At 48.7% G+C, this 25,073-nt stretch overlaps 2 protein-coding genes across 5 annotated transcripts in view; both read right to left on the reverse strand.

The window, feature by feature from the left end:
- Positions 1-706, reverse strand: part of CDK5RAP2 (CDK5 regulatory subunit associated protein 2) — a 73,022-nt gene extending 72,316 nt beyond the window's left edge. Inside the window, exons 1-2 of one of the 4 annotated variants that reach the window (XM_031556170.1) lie at positions 207-706; positions 9-70 (exon numbers count right to left, since the gene is read on the reverse strand). In XM_031556170.1, coding sequence (XP_031412030.1) covers positions 9-70; positions 207-259 — 115 coding nt within the window. In that variant the 5' untranslated portion in view covers positions 260-706. The remainder of the gene's footprint in view (positions 1-8; positions 71-206) is intronic. The other 3 variants (XM_031556168.1, XM_031556169.1, XM_003211223.4) reach the window with 3 other exon arrangements.
- Positions 707-3,359: 2,653 nt separating this feature from the next.
- MEGF9 (multiple EGF like domains 9) lies at positions 3,360-23,619 on the reverse strand. The gene is made up of 6 exons (XM_031556274.1): positions 23,544-23,619; positions 22,756-22,945; positions 16,240-16,376; positions 12,901-13,035; positions 12,132-12,404; positions 3,360-8,253 (listed from the first exon to the last, which is right to left on the reverse strand). The coding sequence occupies exons 1-6, from the start codon at positions 23,617-23,619 to the stop codon at positions 7,799-7,801; spliced, it is 1,266 nt and encodes a 421-aa protein (XP_031412134.1). The 3' UTR covers positions 3,360-7,798.
- Positions 23,620-25,073: the final 1,454 nt, after the last annotated feature.

Genomic DNA, 25,073 nt, shown 5'->3' on the forward strand with positions numbered 1-25,073 from the left:
CGCCTCACCTCGGCAGCCGGCCGGCTCGAGCTGCGGGCCCTCGCGGGAGATGTCTGGCAGCGCGGAGACACTACGGAGAAAGCACGGCGCTGAGAAGGCCCGACACGCACCACGGGGGGCGGCGGGCCGGTTCCTCAGCCCGGCCCGGTTAACTCAGCTCGGCTCGGTTACCTCAGCTCCGCGCACCCTGCGGACCGCTCGCCTACCTGCCCTCGAAGCCCACCGGCAGCGTTATGTCTTCCCCTGGTAGAGAATCCATACCGCCCGCAGCCAGCCACGGCTCCGGCGCCTTTGTGCGCAGCTTTGGCGGCTCCGCTGGAATTCAAACGGCCGCAACCGCTTCCGCCATCTTTGCGTCGACGGAGATGAAGCCGCTGAAGGCAGCGCGGAGGAGGGCGGGGGAGGAGGGCACAATGGGAACGAAAGGGGAGGCGCCATCTTTGTTGTGGGTACTGGCAGGAGGCGGGCGAGCGGGCGCCATGTTGGTTGAGGGTAGAGCGGGGAGGTGACTGCCAGCTGGGCGCAAGGGAGGAGAGCGGTGGGCGCCATCTTGAGTGAGGGAAGGAACAGCGACGTACAGAGCCGCCATCTTTTTAAAGCAGACAGAGAGGCGGCGATAGCGGGCCGTCATCTTTACTGAGGTCACAGTGTCAGACTTGGAGAGTGAAATACTTGTTTGACAACAAAGTTCCAGTCACAGGCAGAGTGTAGCCACGCAGAGGGCCAGCCTTGCTCTACCTCAGCGCTACTGCGGCACTGACGTACCTCTCTGTGACATTCTAGACTTGAGTGAGAGGACTGGGATTTTCCCAGTGAGAAAGGGATATTTCTGCAGCTACTGGCCCAGGGAAGTGGGGAAATCCAGACAGTGAGCACTTTTCTTCGTGGCACTGTAACATAAGGACACTCTGTGGGGTGGGACACACACCACTCTCCCCTCAGGATCAGCAGCAGCATTTGGTTTCCTCGGCCATTCCAAGTGTGTCACGTTTCCCTCAGTCACCGGGCTGCCTCAAGGGGATTCCCACCTGGCTGGGAAATAGGCCAGCGAAGGGCTGGCACAGACTGGGCTGTGATGATTAGCTTTATGTTCTCGGCATATCTCCCTGCAGCTCTGTTCTCTGTTGGGAACAGGTGAATGCTGACAGCCTGGGTATGCCCCAGTCCCAGCCCCAGGCGTGTGTGGCTGTTGTGGGCCGCCCATCCCTGCTTCTATCACTCTTCTCTGGATGCACGAGTGCATGTGGAGCAGCTGTCGGTGCTCCTAACAGCAAGGAAATGTACTGCTTGGTACAACTAAGCTCTTAATCTCATCTCCTTTCCAGAAAGCTATGCTTGATGTTTTGCACTTGGGGTCCAAGGGTCCTAAGATATGCTTGGTCCCTTCAACTCCCCCACTGCCTTCCAGAAACATTTGTCACCTGATGTGACCGGCTCCCCTTTTGCAGTGGCCTCATCTTCTATCCTGCTGAAGCTCAGTGTGCAAAACTGGGTCTTCCACATGGCACCAAGATCACTTCATCCCAACTGCAGTATGCCTGCATATCCTTACAAAGCAGAACTGAGTGTTCACTTCATAAAATTAGTGAATATTTACTTAGAATACCAGTGTGGTGTTGGTTAAGGTTACAGAAGGATATTATATATTTGATGCATGCCATTAAGCATTACTTAGCATCCATCAGCCACAAGAGGTGAGTCTGCAGAGTCCCAGCATTTCCTTCCTGAAAGAAAATCAGAAGGGCTCTCCTCGTCAACACTTCATGAAATGATTGTCTGATGGACAATAGCATATGGACAGAGATGTACACACATACATATGTAGATGTGATGGAAAACTCCCCTGGGTTACTGCACTGCCCAAAGCTTTAAAATCTGCAACTGCAAGAGGCAAGGAAGGTAAACATATTGTCTAAAAGCCATTAACTTCTTGTAATCTTCCTAATGTTATTTAACCTTGTCTTAATTAGCAGTACATTTGAGGAGATTATGGAAAATCCTTGTACCAGCAAGCCAAGCTGGAATGGTGTTCTACTTCAGAAGCCAGTCTGAGATTCTTACTGCTCCAGAAACAAAGTGCTAAAGGGAGTTTAAGAAATGCATAAGAAATACATGGAATGATCTATGAACAGGTTGCCAAAAAAATTGTGGATGCCCCATCCCTGGAGGAGTTCAAAACCAGGCTGGATGGGGTCCTGGGCAGCCTGATCTGGTAGAAAGCAACCTGTACACAGCAGAGGGTCAGAACTGGATGATCTTTAAAGTTTCTTCCAACCTGAGCCATTCTATGATTCTATGTTGACCACAAAGTCTGAGGGAGCAGGGTGACAGCCTGCTGCTCAGTGCAGAAGCATGGTGCTGGCACAAGGAAGGACATCAGCTGAAACTGGGTTGCTTGCTGTCCTCAAGTCTTGGCACTGGGGACATAGTTCAGCATTCAGTTTCGCTCACTCCTGAGCAAAATTTCTCCTCAGCTAAGTCATGCAGAATCAAATTGTTCTGCTAATGCAAATCAGGTCTCAATAAACTCCCTGGAATTTCACTAGTGTGGCCCTTGCTTTTATAGCTCTAGTTCAGTTAAGCATTTGAATGAACACATAGTTCTTAAGTTCACTTAATTGATGCTGGCTCACCTCTCTTCGGGTTCTTAATAGGGCTTAATAGGAGTCAAAGAGTTAGACATAACATTCTAGGCATAAAGGCAAAACTAGCCTTTAGCATTTGTATTTATACCAAACAGATAATACTGAAAAGTGAGAAAGAATTGTAAGTTTATCATAAGTCCTTTTGCAGACATGGTCAAAAATATGTCCAATACTACTGATGCCACAGATGTGGATTTCAGTGTGTGATAAACATAAATTTTCTTTGGAAGCCCCATTGTGCTCATGAAGAAAAAATACGATACAATATCCTCTTCTAACTTCTTTGCTGTGAAGGTTTCATTTTTAATGACTGCATAGATCTCTGACAAAATATGTCTATGTGAATATCACATTAAATGATGGGGAAATAAGTGTTGGCTGTTCAGCTACCAAACACATGAATGAAAGCTGAAAGCTGGAATGGTTAATAAGCAGACACAACAGATCACAGGGCTGATCTGTTTTTAGATGGATTATCTGACACAGTGTCAGCTGGACTAATGAATATCTGATGTTAAAAAACATTTTTTGGCCACAGTTCTCATCTCACATACAGCAGTATAATGAAGGAATAATTGTCTTGGAACAAATGCCATTACTGGTATGAGATCAGATTCATTCCTTTAGGTTTCAAGCCAGCTTTGATTGCTATCTGTACAAAGACTCCTGCTGAACTCAAATGAACAAAAAACAAATGCAAAAATCCAAGTGGCATAGATACAAATTATATACATTTATTTTTATTCATTTTAAATAACATTCTTCTGTATAAATTCTGACATATATTCAAATCATACACTTTTTTTTTTCCTAGAAATGCATTTGTAAGCATAGCATATGCTTAGGAGACGCCTTATTTGGATGTATAGTAAGACTGATGGGTTTCAGTTGGGAACAAGTACAAGGCCCACATTTTTCTGATTTTAATCCATTCCTCTGACACACAAAGAGCAGAATCCTGTGGGAGCTCATTTCAAAACTTCATTTTAACGAGAAATGTATTTTTAGGATACAATCTTAAATTCATTATTTAAAGGAGACTGTGCAAATTATCTGCCACACTCACATTGCATTTAACATTTATGGTAAGACACTGTATAGCAGTGGTTAACTGGCCCAGGATACCTGAAGGATGCTGAATACATCCTCTCCTCTTTCGAAAAAAGACATCCAGTGTGCTAAGTTTGCTCAGCCTGGTCCAAGGGAATTATCATTCCAAAGGATGACATCTCCTGACAGCTCCCCAGGGCTACTGCTCCATGCAGTTATTTCTAGCTACAGTGGTTCCTAAGATTTAAGATCATCTACTCACATTAACCCAATCATACTTTTGCATGTCTGTTGCACTTTGCTTATCAAATGCTCTTCTAAACTGTGAGCCAGCCAGGCTGCCTCATGCCTTTGACACATCATTGCTTTTTGCCCTTTATCTGTTCCACTATATCCTCTTGCCTTCAGTTATTTGTGGAACTGAACTCACCCCATCCAGACCAGCTGGATCCACAGAGCCTCACAACCCCGAGGATCGTGCCTGCAGAGCTGGCTTCCCACCCTTACTCACCTCATCGTACCTTTTCTGTGTTCTCCAGCTACCATACCATCCCACCACTGCCTTTCCTCACACCACTGAAAGTGGTCACACCACTGCACCCAGACAGTGGTATGGCCCATTAGAAATGAAAGCTCTGGGTATCTGTATTGCTTCATCAGCCCTACAGGTCATCTAGATGCCTTTGCCTTTTCCTGATAGACACTGAGTTGGGCCCAGTGCTGCCCAGTAAGTCCATTCTGGCTAATCTACCCATGGCATTTGCAAACCTCAGCATCTGGGAAGCTTCATGACAAGTTCTAACGTAGGGCAGGCTGGTGGTCCTGGTGGCCTTTCATACCCTGGCACAGGTATTCTGGCTCTGCACTCCATCCACAAGTGATGCCAACCTAAGCTGACCGAAGATGTAACTTGCTGGGCTTCTCCTTCACCTTCCACAGTCCCTGGGGGATGACTGCATGATTGACGGAGGCAGCAAGGAGAACCTAATCTCAGATCAAAGTCAAACATGAAGCTGTTTATTCTTTCTTTGCTGGGGTATTCCTTTATAAATATCATTCCTCCACACCAAAGTTCTGGCTGGCTGGAGATGGCTGGTTCGCCCTTCTAAGTCAACTTGCAATCTGATAAGCACTGTCCCACTGCCATATCCTTTCTGTGCTTTCCTCTGCTGTCCAAACCTGGGCAGCCAGGCCCCAGCCCAGCCATTCTTCTCATCCTGTCTTCTCATCACAACTGCAGATGCCATCTAGATCCCTTTGTCCAGATGTACAACCCCCACAGGCCATGGCTGCATCACCCTCCTTTGCATAAGGCATCCCGACCTCCTCATCTTTTCAAACTCAGGGCTAAAACACAAAGCTCTTATAGTTCTGGAGGCCAGAAGCAACCCAGACACAAACACTTCCCTTTGCAGTGTATGGGATGGGAGGGCTCAGCATCTGAACTCATGCTCCGGTTCACAGATGGTTGGTATTTTTACAGCCAGAGGAAAAATTAAACCCTATTCCAGTTACAAGGTAGCCTACTGTCTTACCAAATCTGGGGAAGAGATGTTTTGTGGCAAAGAGGATAACATCTACTAAAATGTTCTGGAAACCTTAGAGTGAATAACCCATCCTTCACTTTGCCTGCTAGCATTAGTCCCAGAAGCAAACAGTTCCTAAATTACCTTTCCCCACCCTATGAAGTGACCAAGTGCAAGCATATCACAAAATGAGCACTGTCAAGTAATTACAATTTTTAGGAAATTCTCTATTTGTCACCACTCTGCTCTTCAAAAGCTGGAAGAATAACTCAAGGATTAGCAATATCCAGATTTTCTCCTCCATTCCTCCCCCATTTTATAACTAAATGTAGCATTGCTCGAACTGCAGCCCAATTTATAGAACTACAGGACCTCACTCAGGCCCATGGCAGGCAGCAGGATCTCTTCCACATTCCTCTATGCAATACCACATTCTCCTCTCATCATTTCTCACCGTCCTCTTGGCTATTCTCCTTCCTTGCTGTGCCTCACCTTTAAATCAAGCAACAAGCTTTTGAGGCAGCAATGACATCTTTGTGCTTGTGTTTAAAGCACCTATTCCCCACTCCCCCAAAAGTCTCCAAAGATAAGAAAAGCCTCCATGCAGCAAATAAATAATCACCACATTCTTCCTACCATTTCTCACGCTGAGAAATATTTGTTTTGCCCGGCTCTGAGGATGCATCAGCCAGCTCCTGCTGACCCTTAGCAGGTACTTCATTCCTCCTCAGCACCAATCACTTGCAGAGCACCAACGCGTACAGTGATGCAGCTTTGTTTGGAGGTCGCCTGTGAGTTGGGTGTAGTATTTGTGCATATCCAGCATAACGCTATTGATTTACGTGGGGCTGGCCCAGCAGTACCAGCAAAGCGCCCCATGGCACGACTTCCCCACACTGTGCTGCCCATTTGTTCTTCTCTCTGTGCCAACAGTCTGCCAGGCCCACTGAAAACTCAGGGACACCCATAAAACCTAGTCTCTTGTAGAATTCTAGACAGCTGATTCTCCTCCACCACCTTGTGCTACATGAATTTCCTGAAAGCACCCGTGCACTTTCAGCTTTTAAGGCCAGAAGTGCAAATCGGTTTCTGTGAGTACTGTGACTGAAAGCCATTTCCACCCAAATCCAGGCAATTTTTGCCTTCATCCTTCAAGGGAAGCCAGCAGGCTGCACCCAGCCATAGCCATCACCGTGTTCACATGGGAGGAACTGCACGAAGATCCCAAACGTGAGGAGCTTCAGGAAAGCTCAGGCACTGAGAGCAGGCTCTCAATGCATCCATGCCAGTGTATTTGCATTTTGTACTGAGACTTAAAAACAAGTAACAAAAAGGTCCATCTGCTTGTTGGACACCTCCAGGCTTTACTCGTGGCAACGCTGGCTATGCGCTCTGTATTTAAAGGAAGAGGGAAATTTGACAGATGCAAGTAGGGAGCACTCACATTTTCTCTAAAAAACAGTTTTCAATGACACACTAGAAGAAAAGCTTTAAGCAGTGGGTGTTTGCCAGAGTCCCAGCTCTGACAATATTGCCATCTAATTTACAGTATTTTAAACAACCTCATTTTTTTTTCTTTTTAAACAATGCCACTAACCACTGTACAATTAAAATCTAGATGATAAAATATGACTGGGGAATAGAGGAGGTTGGGGAGGGGTCCACGGTTTTGCTGTTGGCTTTTTTGGTTGTACTTTTTTTTTTTTACAAATAATTACAAATACAGTTCCAAGAAGATATATTACATTTTATATACAGAACACACCATTGCTATCAGGGTAGGGTATTAAGCCTAGCTTTTGTTTGTACACAGCAACCCTGAGATGTCTTGTCGTCTTCCCTTGCACAGAAACTATACAAGTTCATTAACCCCTTCTAGAAAAAAAAAAAAAAAAGTGGATTGCTATGTTCTAATAGCATCATCACCCTGTATAAATACTCAGAAAGGGAAAAGCTTACTCTCCTCCCTAACTCCAATAGTTTTGCGATATTTTTTCCTGTTTCCCAGCTTTGTGGAAACTGTTAATGGTGACTTTTGTTCAAGTGTGCAACTCACTCCTCTACTTGCTTGGTAGTACAATAAACAATCATTTCCCATTTTTTGTCCTCCTTTTCAAGCAAATTCACATCAGGAAGTAATACAAAGCCTTTACAAAGGTCTGTTTCCTGAAAATCCACTGTTAATTCATAAGCTACTTTTCAAGCTAAAGATGCAGGCATAAGTGTTAGGTTGGCTGGAAACAGAGTAGCTTCTGATTAATGGGGCATTGCTTTCACTGCCCCATCACCTCTACATAAAAAGGATATTTTAAGATCAGCATAATCGAGTCTTGTACCGACAGTGAATTACATGGGTCCTTATGGAGAACAACACACTGAATGCATTTCACCACATTACCTGGCATTCGGACGTACTACACCTTCCTCCTGTTCACCTGCAAGCTACAGCATGCTCAGCTAAGAGTATCTGAAGAGCAAATTCCTCTGCACGGAGCCTTGGCACGGATCCTGATACCCCTTCAACAAGCCCTGTAACTTCTTTAAGCCAACTCTGGAACAGCTGGATTGCTTCCTCTTCTAAGCTTTAAAATTGTGCATGGGAGTCGTCAGCGTCAGCTGTCCGTTCGGTGCCACTTCATTCCCATCATCTTCTAGCAGCCCCGAAACATCAGCGTTGGGGATGCTGTCGTGGTAGCTGCTGAAGCTGATGTTGTCCTCTTTGAGTTCAATGGTCCAAAAAGGAGCATTAAGTTTTCTGTTTTGATACTCACGGTACATGTAGACAGCACCCACAAAGCCCATTAGTAGGACCACGACAATGATGATGACTGTCAAAATAATTATATTAAACTGAGTCCAAGAAACATCTGCAAAAGCAGAGGTACTATTGTCAGAGGAACTTAAAGGGAATATAGTCTGTATAGTTGTTGGTGACAATGTACTGTTTGTCACTGCAGTTGGAAGTGACGTTGCCTTGCTAGTGTTCGGAGCAGGACTTATAAACTCTGTTATTTCTGGGCCAAGAGTGGCTTCTACAAAACAAAAAAAATAATACAGATGCAATCAATAAAGAAACAGGATAAACTGCAATCCAAACACACTCTTATGTAACAGTTGCTATGTCAACCAAATCTACACTGCAAAAGCTGGATGTTCTGCAAAATAGCTCACAAAAAAGGTTAGCCAGGGATTTTTAAAATAAATCTGTGAGCTAAGTGCTCCCTGACGGCAGAGATCCTGTGAAAATCCGGCGATGGACAGCTGAGTTTACTACCCAAAGACAGATAACAAGTGCACTAACCAAGATTCAATGCTAAATACGTGACCTCGTGATGGAAGTAAGCCACCTGGTCCAGCTCATACTTAGCACATGGAAATAGGACTCCACCAGGCACAGCAAGAATTTGTGCTTCAGCCCAACAAAGGCAGAGCCTCACTGGAGCAATGGGGCTGGCACAGCACTATGCACCTTACACAGAACACTCCAGGCAGGATTTATGTTTGTCTTACCTGTGCAAGACCAAGAGAAAGCAGTGACCCATCAGTATTCTGCTGTCACAGTGCTCAGTACTGGGTTTCACCAGTTACACTGTGATATGTAAAAGGGCAAAACAATCCCAGTTCTGCTTTCAAATGAAGTCATACACAAACCTCAGGAACGCCTGAGTAGAGACAACCAGAGGCAGAAGGTAGCTGAACTGCAACTAAAGAATGCTGTGGATGCTTTCCTGAAGCTTTCAAATACATGGGAAGCCAGCCCAGATCCTGTTTTAGTCTCTGCTGCAGGCACACGTCCACACACAAAGGACAAAACCACGGGGACAAGCAGAGGGCCTTTCCAACACCACCCTCCTCAGCAGCCTCAGCACAGGCAGCCAAGGAGCTGCCCTCCCTGCAGGGTTAGCTCCCTACCCAGAGCTGAGACAGCCAGAAGGGAACGCTGGAGATCTCCAAGGTGGGAAAACACAGTGATTAAGCTTTCTTCAAACCCACTGAGCTTGAGGCCTCAGAAAGCACCGTAAGAACCTGAGTATCTTTCAAAATGTGACTCTAATGAAGAATTTCCTTCACAGGAGTAACCTGTGAATCTATTTTAGACTCTTAAGTAAAAGCAGCAAGAATCTTCCAGAAGCTGAAACCTCAGTCAATCAAAACCTACTCGACACCCATTGTTCCACAGGACTCTCTGCACACTCTTTCCCTCCCTTTTCCATTTCTGCTATCAGAAACACAACTTCATCTGAAACCCACTTACAGCTGCAGCAATTACAGCTGATGGTGCTGCGCTGTACTGATTCAGCTCTCCTGGAGAGTCTGCTAATGATGACCAAGGAGAGGAGCCACTTCTGAAAGACTCATTTGGCACAGAGTTGCACCTCCAATGGCAACAGGAGCTGCTCATATTGAGCATGTCTCCAGCCACAGGGGAACTCCCAAGAGTTAACTTCGGGCTGATGAATTCCCAGGTCAGGGGACCTAGTAATAAGAAGGAACATGACGGGAGCAAGAGATTCCTGGATACAGCTTTGGGAGAAGGGCATGAGGAATTCAGTCATTCTTTCCAAATTCCTTCATGAATACTTAATTCTTGGCAAATCCGGACAGTAGCTATAATTAGCAAAAACAGAACTGAGACAATGGCTGATTCACCAGCAAGGAAACAGGACTTTTCAGGGCCTTATATGTGAGTCAGCACCAGCTTAGTGCTGGCAAGGGTGTCCCGGGTGAAAACATATCCTGGAACTGATGACAACATCACAGGAAACAGTGCCATGCTCTGACAGCGGACTGCAGCTTCTGAGCCACAACAAGGGTGCCTATTTCTGCTCGGCAAGGCCGTGCCAGCTCTCCAGATGTCCTAGGCCTGCTCTTTGAGAGCAGCAGCTGTTCAGTCAATGGGCAGCTTTGGCAGCTTCATCATGAGCATCATATCCTGCTGCTCTGCTCACAACTTCTGCAAAGCTGCCACTAACTCGTGCCATGAGTGAGCCCCAGGGAGTCGGGGCAGTGCCTGCAGCGCTTAAGGCAGACAGTGATGCTCTGCAGGATGGCATCCCCAGTTTTGGCTTCTTCTGTACCCTGTTGCACCTCATCACTGCAGCAGGATCAACAGACATCTGGGGATCCAAACCCTCTACTTTGGTCATCCCATGTGACTCTCGACTGTTCTCCCAAGCTGCTGCTAAAGCATCACACCTGATAAGGTTTGCGAATGGTCCGTGCGGAAAGATGAGGTTGGTTTCAGCCTTGCCCAGGGAGTGCAAAGGGTGTTGTCATATCAACTCTGATGGCTTAACAGAGCCTCAGAGCCCAACAATTTCATCTGCAGATCTGGTGAGGATTACACTCCAGAAGCCACTCCAAAGTAGGTCACTCACACACACCGGTGGTTTGTGAAAATGACATGCTAAACTAGTTAATGCACAGTACCTCAGCAAGTCAGTTTTTAGACAAGTGAAAGAAACTTTCTTTCATTAAGAGAAAAAACAGGTGTCAAGGAAACAGGAAAGATAGATGAACACATCTTTGTCCCTTTGAACAGAGACAATCTTCTCCTACATCAGGAACTGGCTTAACAATGTCCTTAAAATAAAACGAATTGCAGTGAAAGCTGCAAGTATACAAGCAAAATCACGCATATGAATTTTAATGGAGCAAGGTCACAAAGTTCTTTGTACGATGGCAGAACTGTACAGAGCGAAATAATGGATGACCCAATGCAAAACTGTCATTTCCAGCCCTGCATCTGCGAAGTTAGAGCTAATGAGCATTCAACTGTCTTTGTATTGATCATCTCCCTGCACAGAGGGCTCGGTGATTGCACCTCCAGAGAGCAGCATGGGAGTAAAAACCACATTAGCTCCTAATGGAAGATCTGGATAAAATCTCTGTTGGTGACAGGGATGAATTTGGGTCCAGGTACACTTCCTGAACAATGGGTTCTCTTACCTAACACATAAGAGCGCTGGAATTGTGTTTATGCATGGAGCTGGAGATCCACCTTGAGGAACAATGATATCCACTACCTTCTGTGATTTTACTCTGAGTTTCACTATGCTCTAGCTTTTCTAAGTACCAGAGCCAGCTTGCACCTGAGGATGCTACACGCAGCATCTCAGATGCACACTGAAGACAGATAAGAGACCCCAGAGCAAGTACCACTAAGTTCTGGCATTCACTTGCTGCATAAGCCCAGCTCTCACCTCTCAGGGAAGATTCAGCTTCCCCATTTACAAAGCCAAAACAACAATATCTAGATTAGTTCCGAGTTGGTCACTATTTGCACAATATCAGGGGTGACAAAAGTTATTATGAATGCTCTTTGCATGGAACTAAACAGTGCACTAAAATGGATTGGTCAAACTAGGACCCTGGGCAGCCTGATGGTTGGCAACCCTGTTCGTGGCAGGGGAGCTCGAGTCTGATGGCCTTTAGAGGTCCCTTCCAACCCAAACCATTCTGTGAGTCTACGATCTGGGCAGTTCATTGGGCACTAGGAGCTCAAATACATCAACGAACAGAAATCTGAAAATCTACATTTCAATACACTGCAAGTAGATTTCTCCTCAGCACACTGTCTTGACCTGTGTGGGAAACTCAAGGTATCTGCAGAACGCCGAGGGCAAGCAGTGCATCCATCACTGCTGCTCGTTTCAATATTGGCTGCATTGAGTTTCTGGTAACGGAGGACAAATCTTCCCAAGGAAGTCTTCCCCGTGCCCACCGTGAGTCAAACCTTTTGCAGGCAAGGGGTTCATTGTTTTCCCTGGAAGACTTCAAAGCCGCTCCCTCCTGAGTCCAAACCCATCGCATGAGCAATTACCAGCACCCCCTCCCCAGCCTCCAGGCAGCTCACGCACATCTGACACACACAGCGGGTTCCAGCCCCGAGCCCAGGAGCACATTTTACCTTTCCTGGTGCAGTTGATTCCCTCGGGGTCCCTGACATAGCCGTCCTCACACTCGTGGCAGTGGAAGCCAGCAGTGTGGTACAGGCACCCGATGCACTCGCCACTCTCTGGTTTGCAGATGCTGGGGGACAGTGTGGGGTCCACGTTCCCATTGCACTGGCACCTGACACAGATGCTGTCGGAGTTGTAGTAGCCGTTGGCACACTGGTTGCAGTTGGGGCCAGTGTAGCCAACTTTGCACTTGTCACACGTTGGGGCAGCTTCACTGGGCTCTGCAGAATACAGAAAGTAGAAGAGGTGTGTGCCATAGCCCCTCTCTGTGGGGTTTGTTCTGTGGGACTAACTGTGAACAACTAAGACAAAGATCAGTGACCACTGACTTTTAATCAATCTCAAATTTTAAGCTATAAATATATTTTATATTAACTGCAGCATTTTCTGTTTCTAGGGAGAATAAAAAGCTTTGTGGGTTTCTGATGCCTCGTACCAGCATCACAGAGCATGCTCGGCACGTTGCTAAGCAAACATGCCTGCTCCTGAATGTCTCCATCTCAAGCAGCCAGTTTCAGGAAACAGCTGGATCGAGGCTGCCAGCAATCTGCAGCAACCTGGTGGCACTGCTTCCAGCAAGATGCCCTGGTCCCAGCACAGGGAGACCCAGCGGCTACAAGTCGGCCACACAGCTGTTGCACACTGAGCAGCAATTTAACTGAAATACATTGAGAAGAGCTCAGACCAAGAGGAATCAGACCCAAAGGAGAGCCTTACGGATCTGGCAGGTGCCGGTCGATGCCACAGTGGAGCAGGGGCAGCGGAGGCAGCTGTGGGCGCTCCTGTAGAAGCCACTCCTGCAGAGCTCGCAGTGCTTCCCCTCCGTGTTGCCCTGGCAGTGCAGGCAGGTGCCTGGGGAAAGAGCACAGCAGCCAGTTGGCAGCAGAACTGGAGCAGAGCATTTGGAGCATGAATCCACATGGTGTACTGCAATTAGCAGAGCTTACAGGTGATTCAGGATGCCCTCCAGCCAAAACACAATCCTAGGACTTGCCTTGGACTCTTATGACCTTTTGACAGTGTTCCACACGCACAGATAATGTGAAAAAGTAGGTAGCCCCAACAAAGGTCAAGGCAGGTAAACACATGCTATCAATATTAAATATTCCCCAACAGAAGGGGTTTGAAGCAGTATCTGTAACAGCAAGCCAGTATGGCAATGCTTAAAGTCCCACTTTTGCAAGGGGATTTCCCTCCAGCTTATGCCTTTGCCCCTTTTTGTGTTTCCACACTACAGAGCTGATAAAGAAATGCCACTGCACTGCTGTGGGGGCCAACAGATGCATCCCACCTGTTTGGATCCAGCTCCCCCCATTCCTAGCACAGAAGGAACATCTGCCAGGGGCACAAGCCAGCAGCAATCGGTGACCTTCCTGCAGGGACAGAGGAGACCTGCCAGGGGAAGCCCCTGAATCAGAAAACTGACAAGCTGTGTCTCATGGAGGCTGTGTTCTAATGGCCCTCTAAATTGCATTTTGGTATTATTGTGAACAGAGAAAGAAAAATCAACCACAAGGCCATCCATCAACAGGAACATCCTGTAATTCAGCAGGCTCCTCTTGGAGGTGGTGGTGACCTGAGGGATGCTTATTTGATTAAATCCCCCGCACAAGACTCTGAAAATGCAACAGCCTCCTTGCAACAACCCAGGCTAGCACTACACATCCACTGCACTTCTGAGCACTGACAGGAGATTTCCTAAGCTACGCCAGCAGTGCTGCTCCTATCAGTGCTAACCACATCTAATATCCTGAACTGGTTTAATGCTGACTATTAACACAACCACAGCAGAATTTCTCATTAATTTTGAAGCAGTTTGGCTCCCATGCAAGCCCACTGCATGGCTCCTGCTTCTCTCCTTGCACAGCAATGACTTTGCAGAAGAGCATCCCAAGTCCAGCACCAAGGAGACGAAGCAAACCCTGGTTAGCTGCTGAGTTGGGGAAGTGGCTGATTCACCCACGGCAGTGCTGACAACACCCTGGTAAGTCAGGATGCTTGCTCGGCATCAGCTCCCACACACTGTTTGCTCTGCTCCCGGCTGCCTGCCAGACACGAGCTGGTGGTTTTTGTGGGAGACGTGCAAAGTTAGAGGGGAAATCACCTCCTGCTCTCTGTTCTCACAGCTGCAGCCCTCAATCAGCTGCTCTGCCAGGCTGCCCTGTGCAAAGCCACTGCTGGAAAGCCAGTATGCTCCATCAGCACCGAGGGTACCTTGAACTGTGCTCTGCAGGCTTCAGTGGGGCATAAATCTGGGCTCACACCTGCGTGCTCTGCACAGCTGTGGTCATTTCAAGCCCAGTGTCTTTCCTGCCTGTGGAAATTACCAGCATTTATCTGCTCTGTGAAATGGCTGCGCTTCCAATGAGTCAGCAGGTTGCTCAGCCGTGCACAGCAATCGAGTATCAATGTTGGAAAGCCTTAATAATTAATAGCTCTTCCCACCCTGATAACACCCTGGGGACGGCTCAGGGCTGGCTGCACCCCAGCTGGATACAACTGAAGCCGCACAGCCCCAACACCATGCATGAGGGTCACAGCGGAGGAAGCAAGGCCACATGGGGACTTCTGGCTGCCCAATTTCCAGCCCAGTAATTCTAAATATTCCTCCTGGGCAGAGCTGAGCTGAGACAGGCTGTGAGGAGCCGCCAGGGGGAGCCCAAAGGACAGCATTAGTGCGGAAAAAAACCTTGAAAATTTGACAAAGACTGCACACAGTTGATGTGAAGCTGGGGAGGTCACACAAAGTGCAGTCTCTAGAGCAGGCTGAGAGCACTGTGTTACTTGTTAGACGTCGGAGCTCGTTTTTATCGACTGTTCTCTGTTCTGGTTTTCTTGGGTTCCCCCATCTCCGGCAGCAAATAAAGCAGATGGAGGAAAAGGGAGGAAAAAAAAAGGATTTTTGTCAAATCAACAATAGCTCATTAACTGAGATGAGAGCTTTTCTTTGCTGAGCTGCAGAGGCCAGGGCTGTAAACTGGGGTTTGAATCAAGAAAGGGGGATCATCGTGGGAGGAGAAGAAGGAAGAGCAGATTATCTCACTCCTTCACAAAACCCACACAGCCAGCTCCAAATCAGCATCAGAGTTGAAGTGTGCACAGCTTTAACTACAAGCCCATATCCTGCAATAGCAAGAGGACATAAAACCATGCTTGAAGTTCAGAGTAGGAATGAATGAATTCAATTCTAAGGAGTGCAGACCCGGAACATGCCCACGGAAGCAGGACTAGGGCATGCTGCAGGAGCAGGTGCCAAAACTGCCCCAGATCACCATATTGATAAGCTCTGCCACTGTGTCAGCTATTAAAAAAAGGACAGCATTTCTGAAATGACTGCTCCTTGATAAGCTCCTGGATAAATAGTACAGAATCACATTGCAATCTGGAAGATCTGATGAGAATGTGAATGTTACAGGGTGAGTGCCGTTGCTACGTGGGGACTGTGCTGTCTGCACAGAGCTGCTCCTCCAGGAGCTCTCCCTGCAGTGGGGAGAGGAAACAGCTCAGCCTCCCCCTGCCCTCCCATACACCACCCAAGCACAGGAGCCTCAACACTTGCACCCCTTCAGCACCCATATGCACAAGAGACAGCAAAGGGATGATCAAGGAAAACAAACGAGGCAAATTCACAAGAAGTAGGCAATAGTAATTAGACGTTGCCAGTTTTTTCCCAGCTCTAATTACATAATCTGTGGCAATACCAGTCACCTTACGTCACTGCCAGCACAGTATATGTTTCCAGGTAAACAGCACTGAAACAAAAGCTCCTTAAGAGCCCGTGTTGTGTCAGGAGAACAATGGAGCACTGATTTCCGATAGAGACTGCAGGATAAAGGCTCTGCACTGCAGCCTGAAGCAAATAACACAGCCTCTATCGGCTTCATTGGGAACAGGACTCCCCCCAGCCCTGCCCTACGTCTTAATTTCAGCCTCACGGTGATGATCCCGAGCACTCAAAGCACAAAGATGCAGATCAGTCGGGTGAGTGAAAACAGGAAAGGAGACAAAGAGGCGAAGCTTGCAGGCGCGGTGCTCGGCAGGGGAAGGCAGAGTTACCTGTTAGGCGGTCGCAGGTGTTGGAGTGGTTGTTGCACTGGCACGGCTCACAGGTGCTGTTGGCTCTGTAATACCCATCACTGCACCGGTCACACTTCAGGTCTGTCACGCCGACTTTGCACCGGCACTTCCCATTGCTGCACGGAGAGGAACAAGCAGTGAAATCAGAAGATCACAAAAAGAGACCTTTAAAGGCCATCAGGTCCAACTCCCTGCAATGAGCAGGGGTGCTCAGGTTGGTCCCCTGCAGGAGAAGGGATCAGTGCAGGCACCACAACCCACAAAGCACCCCTGGGCAGCACGGGATGCAGCCCCTGCTCACCCCTTCCTTCCCCCATTTAGCATTTAGCAGTGCCTGCATCCCATTGTTCTCCCTCACTCCTCCTGGGGAAGCGCAAGCACCGCGCTATTTGCTTCTGAAAGCCCCCAGAAAAATCTGTTGATTCCAACTAATCGAGGCTCCAAACAGCTCGATGTGTTGCTTTTAATTAAAACACGCTACACTGTGACGTTCTGGGAAGACGTTGCTTCTGTTAGAAATGAACGTGATTTTGTAGTTCTGTTCTTTGCTCACTTGCTAAAGGAAAAGGAAGCACTCCAAGGCACACCAAAATGCAGCAGTCAGCCCGGGAGGCTGCACAATTAAACACTTGCAGAATACAAAATTTCAGGCATATTTAATGGACAAATTACAAGAAGGCAGAAGCAACGCGATGTTTCCTGGCTCTTCAGACCACTATCCAGAATTGGAGCGGGCAGATGAGGAATTCAAAGGGATGATGCTGTGAAGCAGCTCCGAATGTTTGACTTTTAAAAAGCTTTTCACAAGACCTGACATTAATCCAAACGTTGTCACAGTGTTTACAACGAGAGCAAACAGAAAGCAGTTTGTTTTTATTTGCTTCTGGCCACTGCTGGGCAGATATTCCTGTAAGAGGGCAGGGGATGGGCAGAGACCAAGCAGGGAAAAACAACAGAACGGGGATTTCCCAGAGTGCAGAGCCCCATGTTATTGCCCCTTGCCCCCTGATCATGCTTATATTTACTGACATCCTCCTGCACCTTTCCACAGACTCCCACATTTTTAAAGGTTTATTTCCCCACTGACTCCACTCAATGGAGCATTTTGGGGCAGCGTCTCTTGATTTTACTTGTGAGCTTAAAAATAACAGGAAAGAAAGGTATTTTTATTTTTAAAAAAAAAAAAAAAGGTTTTGGAAAGTTTAATTTTAATGGCTCTCAAGCAGACCTTTTCTCAACATGTTACATATGGCACAGAGCCAGGTTCTGCATGTGCAAGAATTAAATCACTCAGCAAATATAAAGCTTTCCCTGTGGTCATTGCTTCCACAGAATAAAGCCCCCTTACAACACTCCTTTTCATAGCCCCAGCCCAGTAAGGGCTGTCAGACACTTTTTAAAGCAAAGGTCAATGATATAAACGCGTCGAAACCACAAAAAAAGTCCTGTTAACAGAGCGAGTGTGCCCATAAAAATCCAGAAACTTGAAAGAAAAGAGCCACAGTTCAATACTCGCACAGTGAGAACGGAGCTGCATTTTGAGCCAACGCCAGGAATTTCATTTTTGGGGGAGGTGGAGGGAAGGAGAGGGAAGGGAGGAAACATTTTGATGCAGCAACATCAATTGCTCAACTCCATTTCAGGGATTAACTCCACCAAAGCCAGCCAGCTTGTCGCTCTCGACAAAGTGATGCAGGGATGGGACGGGACAGAGCCAGCCCCCAAATCCCAGCATCTCAGTCAGCTTTAACCCTCCTGGGAGTGCCCTGGGAGCAGGGCACAAAGGGGTCCCACCTCTGTAGCATCCTACCTTGTGCTCAGCCTGACGCTGCAGAGCATCACAGGTAACTCCCAGCCAGGACTTATGGCCGGGGAAGGACACACAAAGAGCTGTGTCCAAACCCCTCACTGCTCAGCACAGGAACTTGAGGCCTCCTTGCAAGGAAAATAATGAAAGCACAAAAATATCTGTGGTCCGAGAGAAATCGCAGCATGCAGCTGTGATGGGAGCTGTGCTCCTGTAGAGAGCCCTAAAGAGAAGGGACAAACGGACACAAGATGGATGGGCACATGAGCAGCACAGCCTTAGGGCTGTTTGGAGGCATGCTGTGAATGGTTTAATGGTGTAACAGAAAACCCTTAGCAAGCTCCAATAGTTTATTTTCTTCTTCTTTCTTTTCTTTCCCAAGGAGAAGAGATGGGAGAAATTCACGCTGAATGTTTTCCCAGCTGCCAGCCAAAACACGGATGCCCAGCTGCCATCAGGAGCCCCAGGGCCAACCAATGTGTCCCAGCACCAACCTTCTGTACTTCCATTTAAAAATTTTCTATTAATATACAAGGCTGGCAAGACTCTGGAGCAGGGTAAGAAGGAGGGCACACCCACGGGTGTCAGCACAGGGCACAACGTATGGGCTTCCCGACTCCCTGCTTCATTTAGAAGCACAGAGCATGCACACCTGGAACAGGAAAAGCCCCCTTGGGTTTCACCTCCCCTCTCCCCCTGGAAGCCCAAACGCTTTCGTGGAAGCGATGCCCAGCTCTGAGCCGCCTTTGTGGCAGGCAGAAGAAGTGGGGCTTTATGGCACAGAACATTGGGCCTTTGTGCACCGCATTCCTCGCGCTGTGCCGGGGGAGGGCGCCTGGTTAGAGGGCAGCCCTCGATGGAGAGGGACCCTGAAAGGCTGCTCTGTGAGTGTCAAAGGGCCACCTTGTCCAGCCCTGCCACCGCATCCCCCCGCCGGGGACACCCCGCATCCCACCCTGGGAAAGCTGGGGATCTCCACCCCAGCACTGCCTCAGTGCTCAGAGGGAGCTCAATGGGGAGAGCACAATGCCACTGGATACCAACGCTGCCCTACAGAGTGCAGAACTCAAACGGACTCAGAACAGGATTCATCAATGGGGAATGGGCTGCTGCCCATGGTTCTGCGCAGCGGAGCCCCTCCGTGCCCCAAATCCCTCAATGCAGGGAGAAGGAAGGCACAGGGCAGCCTGAAATCAGGCTGAGCATCTCCCTAAAACCACAATGCAGTCAGAAGGACTCCAACAGCCACGCTGGTATCTTTGCGAGGGCAGGCAGTGCTCATCAGAGCAGCAAGCCTGCAACACAGGAACAGCAAAGCCTGTTGGAAAATCAACCAAGTAACAGGATTTCTGAGCAGCCCAAATTACTGTAAGGGAGATTATGACAATCTGCCGCTCACTGTGGTGTCCATTCACTCAGTCCTTTCCCTCTTCTTTCTGCACCCCAATACAGATGGGTGCAGGGACAACATCCACCTGCTTGCAGAGGAGAACCAATCAGATGTAAAGCACAGGAGCTGGTAATAGAAGAGATATTTGGATAATTAAAGTGCACACGCAAAAAAAAAATCTGCTCTGCCAGGGTATTCTTCTACATTTATGACGTCCACATGTAACAATTTCCGCTATGAAAAAGATCTCTTCTTGGCAGAAGGATGCTGACAAGGCACTGCCTGCAGATAATGAGCCACTGCTTGTGCTCGGCTGATCCACAAAGGGAGCACAGTGTTTCAGATATGAAATAGGGAAAAATGGCTTTTTGGAGCCATTGTTTTGGAAGTCGTTGAGGAGTTGGGCTCCCAGTGTGGTTTACTGGGCTGCTGGGATACAATGGGATGGCAACACAGACATTTCTAAGCGAATGACGCTGATGACAGAAAATGAGCATTTTCTGCATGCAGAATGAGAACTCCACCACCTTCCCCCCAACAACCCTCTGAGCTGGGATGGGTAGAGATCCTGGGAACAAGGCTGGGGAAGCTCCACAAATGGCTTTCCACAGATCTGCCTTTTCTAACAAACCCCCCATTTCCACCCCACATGGCCTCACACCACAAGATGCCCAGCCTGGTTCCAGCTCCTGCCCTGCCCCACTGCCTCCCAGCAAAACTAATGCTCCATGTTTACATTTCCCCATGGTCTCACTGCATCCTTCCCCTCCCAAAGAGCTCTGCAAGCCCAGCTGCCCCAGAACCCTCAGGCCTTAGTCAAAGACCTTCACAAAGGGCACTCTCTGGTGCTGCTATTCCTACCCTCATCACAGTGCTTCTGCAAATCCATCCAGGTCAGGATCCCACACAGCCCCTCCAACCAGAGCCCAGCACATGGAGGGCATGCAGGGGGAGGCTGCTCCCCTTCCAGCCTCACCACATCCCTGCTCCAGGGCACAGCCATGTACAAATGCTCTCAGGGATGCTCTGCTTTAATTCTTTTTAATGCAAACACAAAGCATCTGATCCCCTCGAGGGGGCAAAACATCTCTGAATTAACACTCTGGCATTTATATGCATGCATTATCTCTTTTTTTTCTTTTCTTCTCAGAATGGAAGCAAGTGACAGCAGATCTTTGCTACATGCCTTACACCAGCCTGAGGCACGAAGCATGGCTGCACAAAGACCACACCTCAGAGCTGGCAGTGAGCAGAGCAGCGTGCAGGCTGCGGCCCAGGGCATGAAGCAAACTGCAAAGGCAGCACATGGAACTCGTGCTCTCCATTGCCCTTCTGCTTGTGGGGAAACTGAGGCACAGGCAGTTGGAGTGAATTATCAAACATTGCAACGCCCCACTTTAACATATTCCTGTTTTCTTTTGGGACACACAACCACAGTGCACTCTTGTCCCCAAGGTCCTACTGGGTGCTTCCCTCCACCAGCAATTTCTCTGAACACAATGATAAGAGACAACTGCATAGAAAAGAGAAATGGGGAACTGAGCCCTGAGCCCTTCTGCAGGGCAGTGCTGTCTCACAGCATCTCTCCACGTCACATCCCAATGCACAGAGTGTGACAACAGCCACACAGGGCCGCCTGCTCATGTGCCACCGGGAAGAAAAGCCAGCAGGTGCTGCGTGCCATGCTGTGAACTCCCAGCAAGATGCAAACACCGCCGCATTGTGGGGCTCAGGGACGTGCAGGGCTGCCCGGCATTGGCCAGGGAAAGACACAAAGTCCTTCGGCACCTCCTCTTTGTGGGCTGCTTCCTGCAGCCTGGAACCCTGCGTTACTCACTGAGTCAGACAGAGGACAGGTTTCCACAGGAAGGCTGTTTCACCATCCCCTGAGATAGCCTCTGCAGCAGGAGAAGGCTCTGACCGCTCCCATCCTGTGCTTTGGGCACGGTTCCCAGCGGGAGCATCACACCCAGCAAGGCGCAGGATGGGCAGGCAGGCACAGCTCTGCACTGCAGGTGCCCACCCAGTGGTGCCAGGGGATGTCAGCACAGCCCTGCTGACAGCAGCACCCAGCCCTGCTGACTCACAGCCTCCAGAGGGGACTCCCAGATAGAGAACTAAAACTAAAAGCGACCTTTGATTAGCAGCTGCGGAGCCCAGGCATGGCGACAGCACGTCAGGTCAATGTTCACTCCCCAGATCAATGACTTGCCTGAGGAAAGGGATTTTTATTTTTATTTGTGGTCTAGTTAATAAACAGCATTTTGGCTGGCCAGATGATGGCACACGGATAGAGCATGCCTTGAAATAATACCAATAACGATCATACGGCGCTGCTTTAAAAGGCACTTTGGCAGAAGTCTGAGCAAGCTGACAGCAATGCATCACACGTGTTCTGCTGCCCTGAGCCCCAGCTCCAGGCTGGCAGAAATCAGCAGCTGCAGGAGCTGCTGGAGGCCACATCCATGATGCTGCTCTGCTCAGAACAGCAGGTGTTTTTTTCTTAAACCAGGGTGAAGGAATTAACCTGTGCAAGTTAACTCTTGGCTGCTGCTTTAATTAGTTCTAATGGTAATAATAGCAATAATAATAACAGTCATAAACAGCTGGCAGTATTTTTAATGTCAACAAAGCAGGAGCCGGCTGTTGGTATGCCTGGTCCTGAGCAGGGTGGAAAACTCCACACCCCCCAGAGCCACCTTTTCAATAAAAAGGTCACTCCAGCCAAGTGCAGAACTGCATTTAGGTTTTGATTTTTTAATCATGTACGCCACCAGAAAAGGGCCAATAATGCAGGGCTTGGGCGCTTGGAAAAGAAATAAGGCATCAAATTTTTACAGACAGCATGTCCCTGCAGGACACTGCGGTTCTGACTCAGCACCAGCCTTGGCAGCAGAGTGCAGGTGTTGAGCACAGAGGGCGCCCGGACCAAACCCCAAAAGACAACAAGAGCAATGCCAGCACAGCAGAACACCCAGCAGAGGAGCACATTCATTATGCAGCAATTCAGGAGCATCTGCGGCAGCTCTCTCAGGTAAATGAGGCTGGGGTAAAGTCCAGGCAGGGAAAGAGCCATGGGGCGGATGAGGGCAGACCCCGGTACCACACCCGCCCCTGCCACCACCGATAACCTCCAATTAGCACCAGCCAAAATGACCCATCTACAGGCCTTGGGTTGTAACGAGATGATCTTTGAGGTCCCCAAGACATTCCACGACTCTATGATTCATACCTGCTCTGCATCTCAACCCCCCCCAGCCCACTCATCAACCCCACCTGGGGTCGTTTGGTTACTCACTCATCGCAGCTGGGTCCGAGGGCACCAGTGGGGCTGCAGGCACAGGGCAGGCAGTGCTGGCTGTGGTCGGGGTGGAACCCGTGGGCACAGTGCTCGCAGTGCAGCCCCGCATAGCCTGGCAGACAGGTGCAGTGTCCCGGAGTGTCGTGGCACCCACTGCTCCCCACAGCACTGCAGTTGCATGGCTCTCCTGCAAGAGGGAAAGAGAGGCTGAAAGGGGTGTGTGGAGGACACAGGGATTGGGTCATAGCCATATTACAGGCGCTTAAATATATATACACACACATATATAATCATGGTTATCGTTGTCTGGTTACGTGGTTGGTCAGGAGCTGAGCAACACTAGGTGATATTGGGGTAAAATAACAGTGCTGGTGGTCCTGGGCAAGCTGCTCCGGGTGACCCAGGTGAAGCAGAGCACCTCCAGGGATCCCTCCCTGCCTCCATCAGTCTCTGAAAACCATTAGCAGGTGATGAACCCATTAACTGTAAGAACCTCCACTTCCCATCTCTAGTTTACCAATGGGATTGTCCTTACACCAAAGACATCTTCAACACACCTATATGGTGCACTGGGTAGGACCACTGCTCATGGAGAGAGGATACAAAATCCTCCAACAGCTGACCAGATTTGAGCTCCATGCATTTTGGGGCTAAGCACCCTCTTTTTCCCATTGCAGGTCCCAACTGCAGCAGTCCAAGCCCCTGCAAATCCATGCTCCATGCCAGGAGCACAGAAACAGCTTTAACCAAGGGGTGATGGAGCTGGGCAGTAGAGACCTGCTTGCCTTCCCATGATATGATGGCCACCACCAGCTGCCCCTGAGCTTTATGAACGCACACACGTGCTTTGGAGACCCACATGTCCTCTTGGCACCCACATATGTGCTCCAGGGATGCTCATCCTTCACAAGGCTATGAGACCAAGCACCAAGCAGTCGATGTTTTAAGAGACGAACAAACCTGAATCAGCATTGCCTTCCCAGTCCCCACACACTTTATTTCTTGTAATATTTCCAAGTGCCTAACACAGCAAAGAGAACAACCTCCCCAGCAATTTGTTTCTGACACGAGGTTTATCTCTGCTTCTTCACTGCAAAGTATTTGGTGCCTTAATAATTTACAGTCTTTTACTGCCAAGTGTGAATTATAAACAAGGATTATTTTCAGAAAGAGCACAGCAGGGCTTTACGCAAGCGCTGCTGTTTGTTATTCCCTGAGGAAAGTCACATTTGGGGCACCTTGCAGAGAAGAGAGGACAGGCCCCCAGCACACAAAAACCTGACTTCAACCAGGCTCCAAGCACCCCACGAAGACCCAAGGATGCTGCTCCATGTCAGTGCTAGGATCTAAGGTTATTTAACACTTAAACTGCATGCTTGTGCCCCAGTGAACCATGGGTGCTTGTTAAATTCCTCACCACGCTTTGACTGCTTGTCTGCTTTCTCTCAACACACATACAACTCAAAAAGATGAGTTATTTGGGGCTTTGCCACTCCACCCGGGAAGTCATCCCCCCCATGGAAGTCACTTGGTGCCTATGCACCTGTGAAGCTGATGCCAGCAAGTAAGACAAACACCCTGAAACCCACAGCCACCCATCCAGAACTCACTTCACACAGGAGCCCAGCTCTCAGCTCAATTAACCCAGTGGAACCCCATCCATGTGGGTATTGGGTTTTTGCCAGAGCGAGGCATGAAAACATGCATTGAGCCAACGCAGCACCTGCACTGGAGTCTGTCAAAAACACATCAAAATACCTCTCAAAGCTCGATCCGTGCTGTAGCTGACAGGGCTGTGCTGGAGGAGGGGATCAACCTGGTTCTGTGGTCATGATGTACAACAGGACAGGAGCCAAATGGGAGGTAAGAGCTGGGGCTGGGCCACCCCCAGGCACTGCGATCCCAAACAGCCTGGCTGCACCACAGCCGGCTGCAGGCTGAGCTCAGCAACGGTGTCAGCTACAGATCGTGTAGATCATGCCATTTTCCTTCCATGGGCAGGGCCGAGGCTCCGTCGGGCTTTGGGAGCTGTATGCCTTCCAACACACACTATCATCTGGGTGCCTTTCTTTTTTTTTTCCTCCTTTTCTTTCGCAGGTCCTTGCTCATCAAAACTGCACAAAGTCAGGTCCAAACCCAGGGGCAGCTCAGCTCCAGCAGCCGAGCTCAACAGCAATGCAAACAGCACTGGCTCCACATTCCCCATAGAGGAAGCAATGCTGCAAGAATCCAAACTAACACAGGCAAAAGGAGCTTTGTGTTGGCTGGCTGGAGGGAGTGCTGAGCCCAGGAAATAATTGCCCCTGGGTGCAAGG

Source organism: Meleagris gallopavo, chromosome 19 (assembly GCF_000146605.3).
Source record: "Meleagris gallopavo isolate NT-WF06-2002-E0010 breed Aviagen turkey brand Nicholas breeding stock chromosome 19, Turkey_5.1, whole genome shotgun sequence".
Classification (NCBI taxonomy): domain Eukaryota; kingdom Metazoa; phylum Chordata; class Aves; order Galliformes; family Phasianidae; genus Meleagris; species Meleagris gallopavo.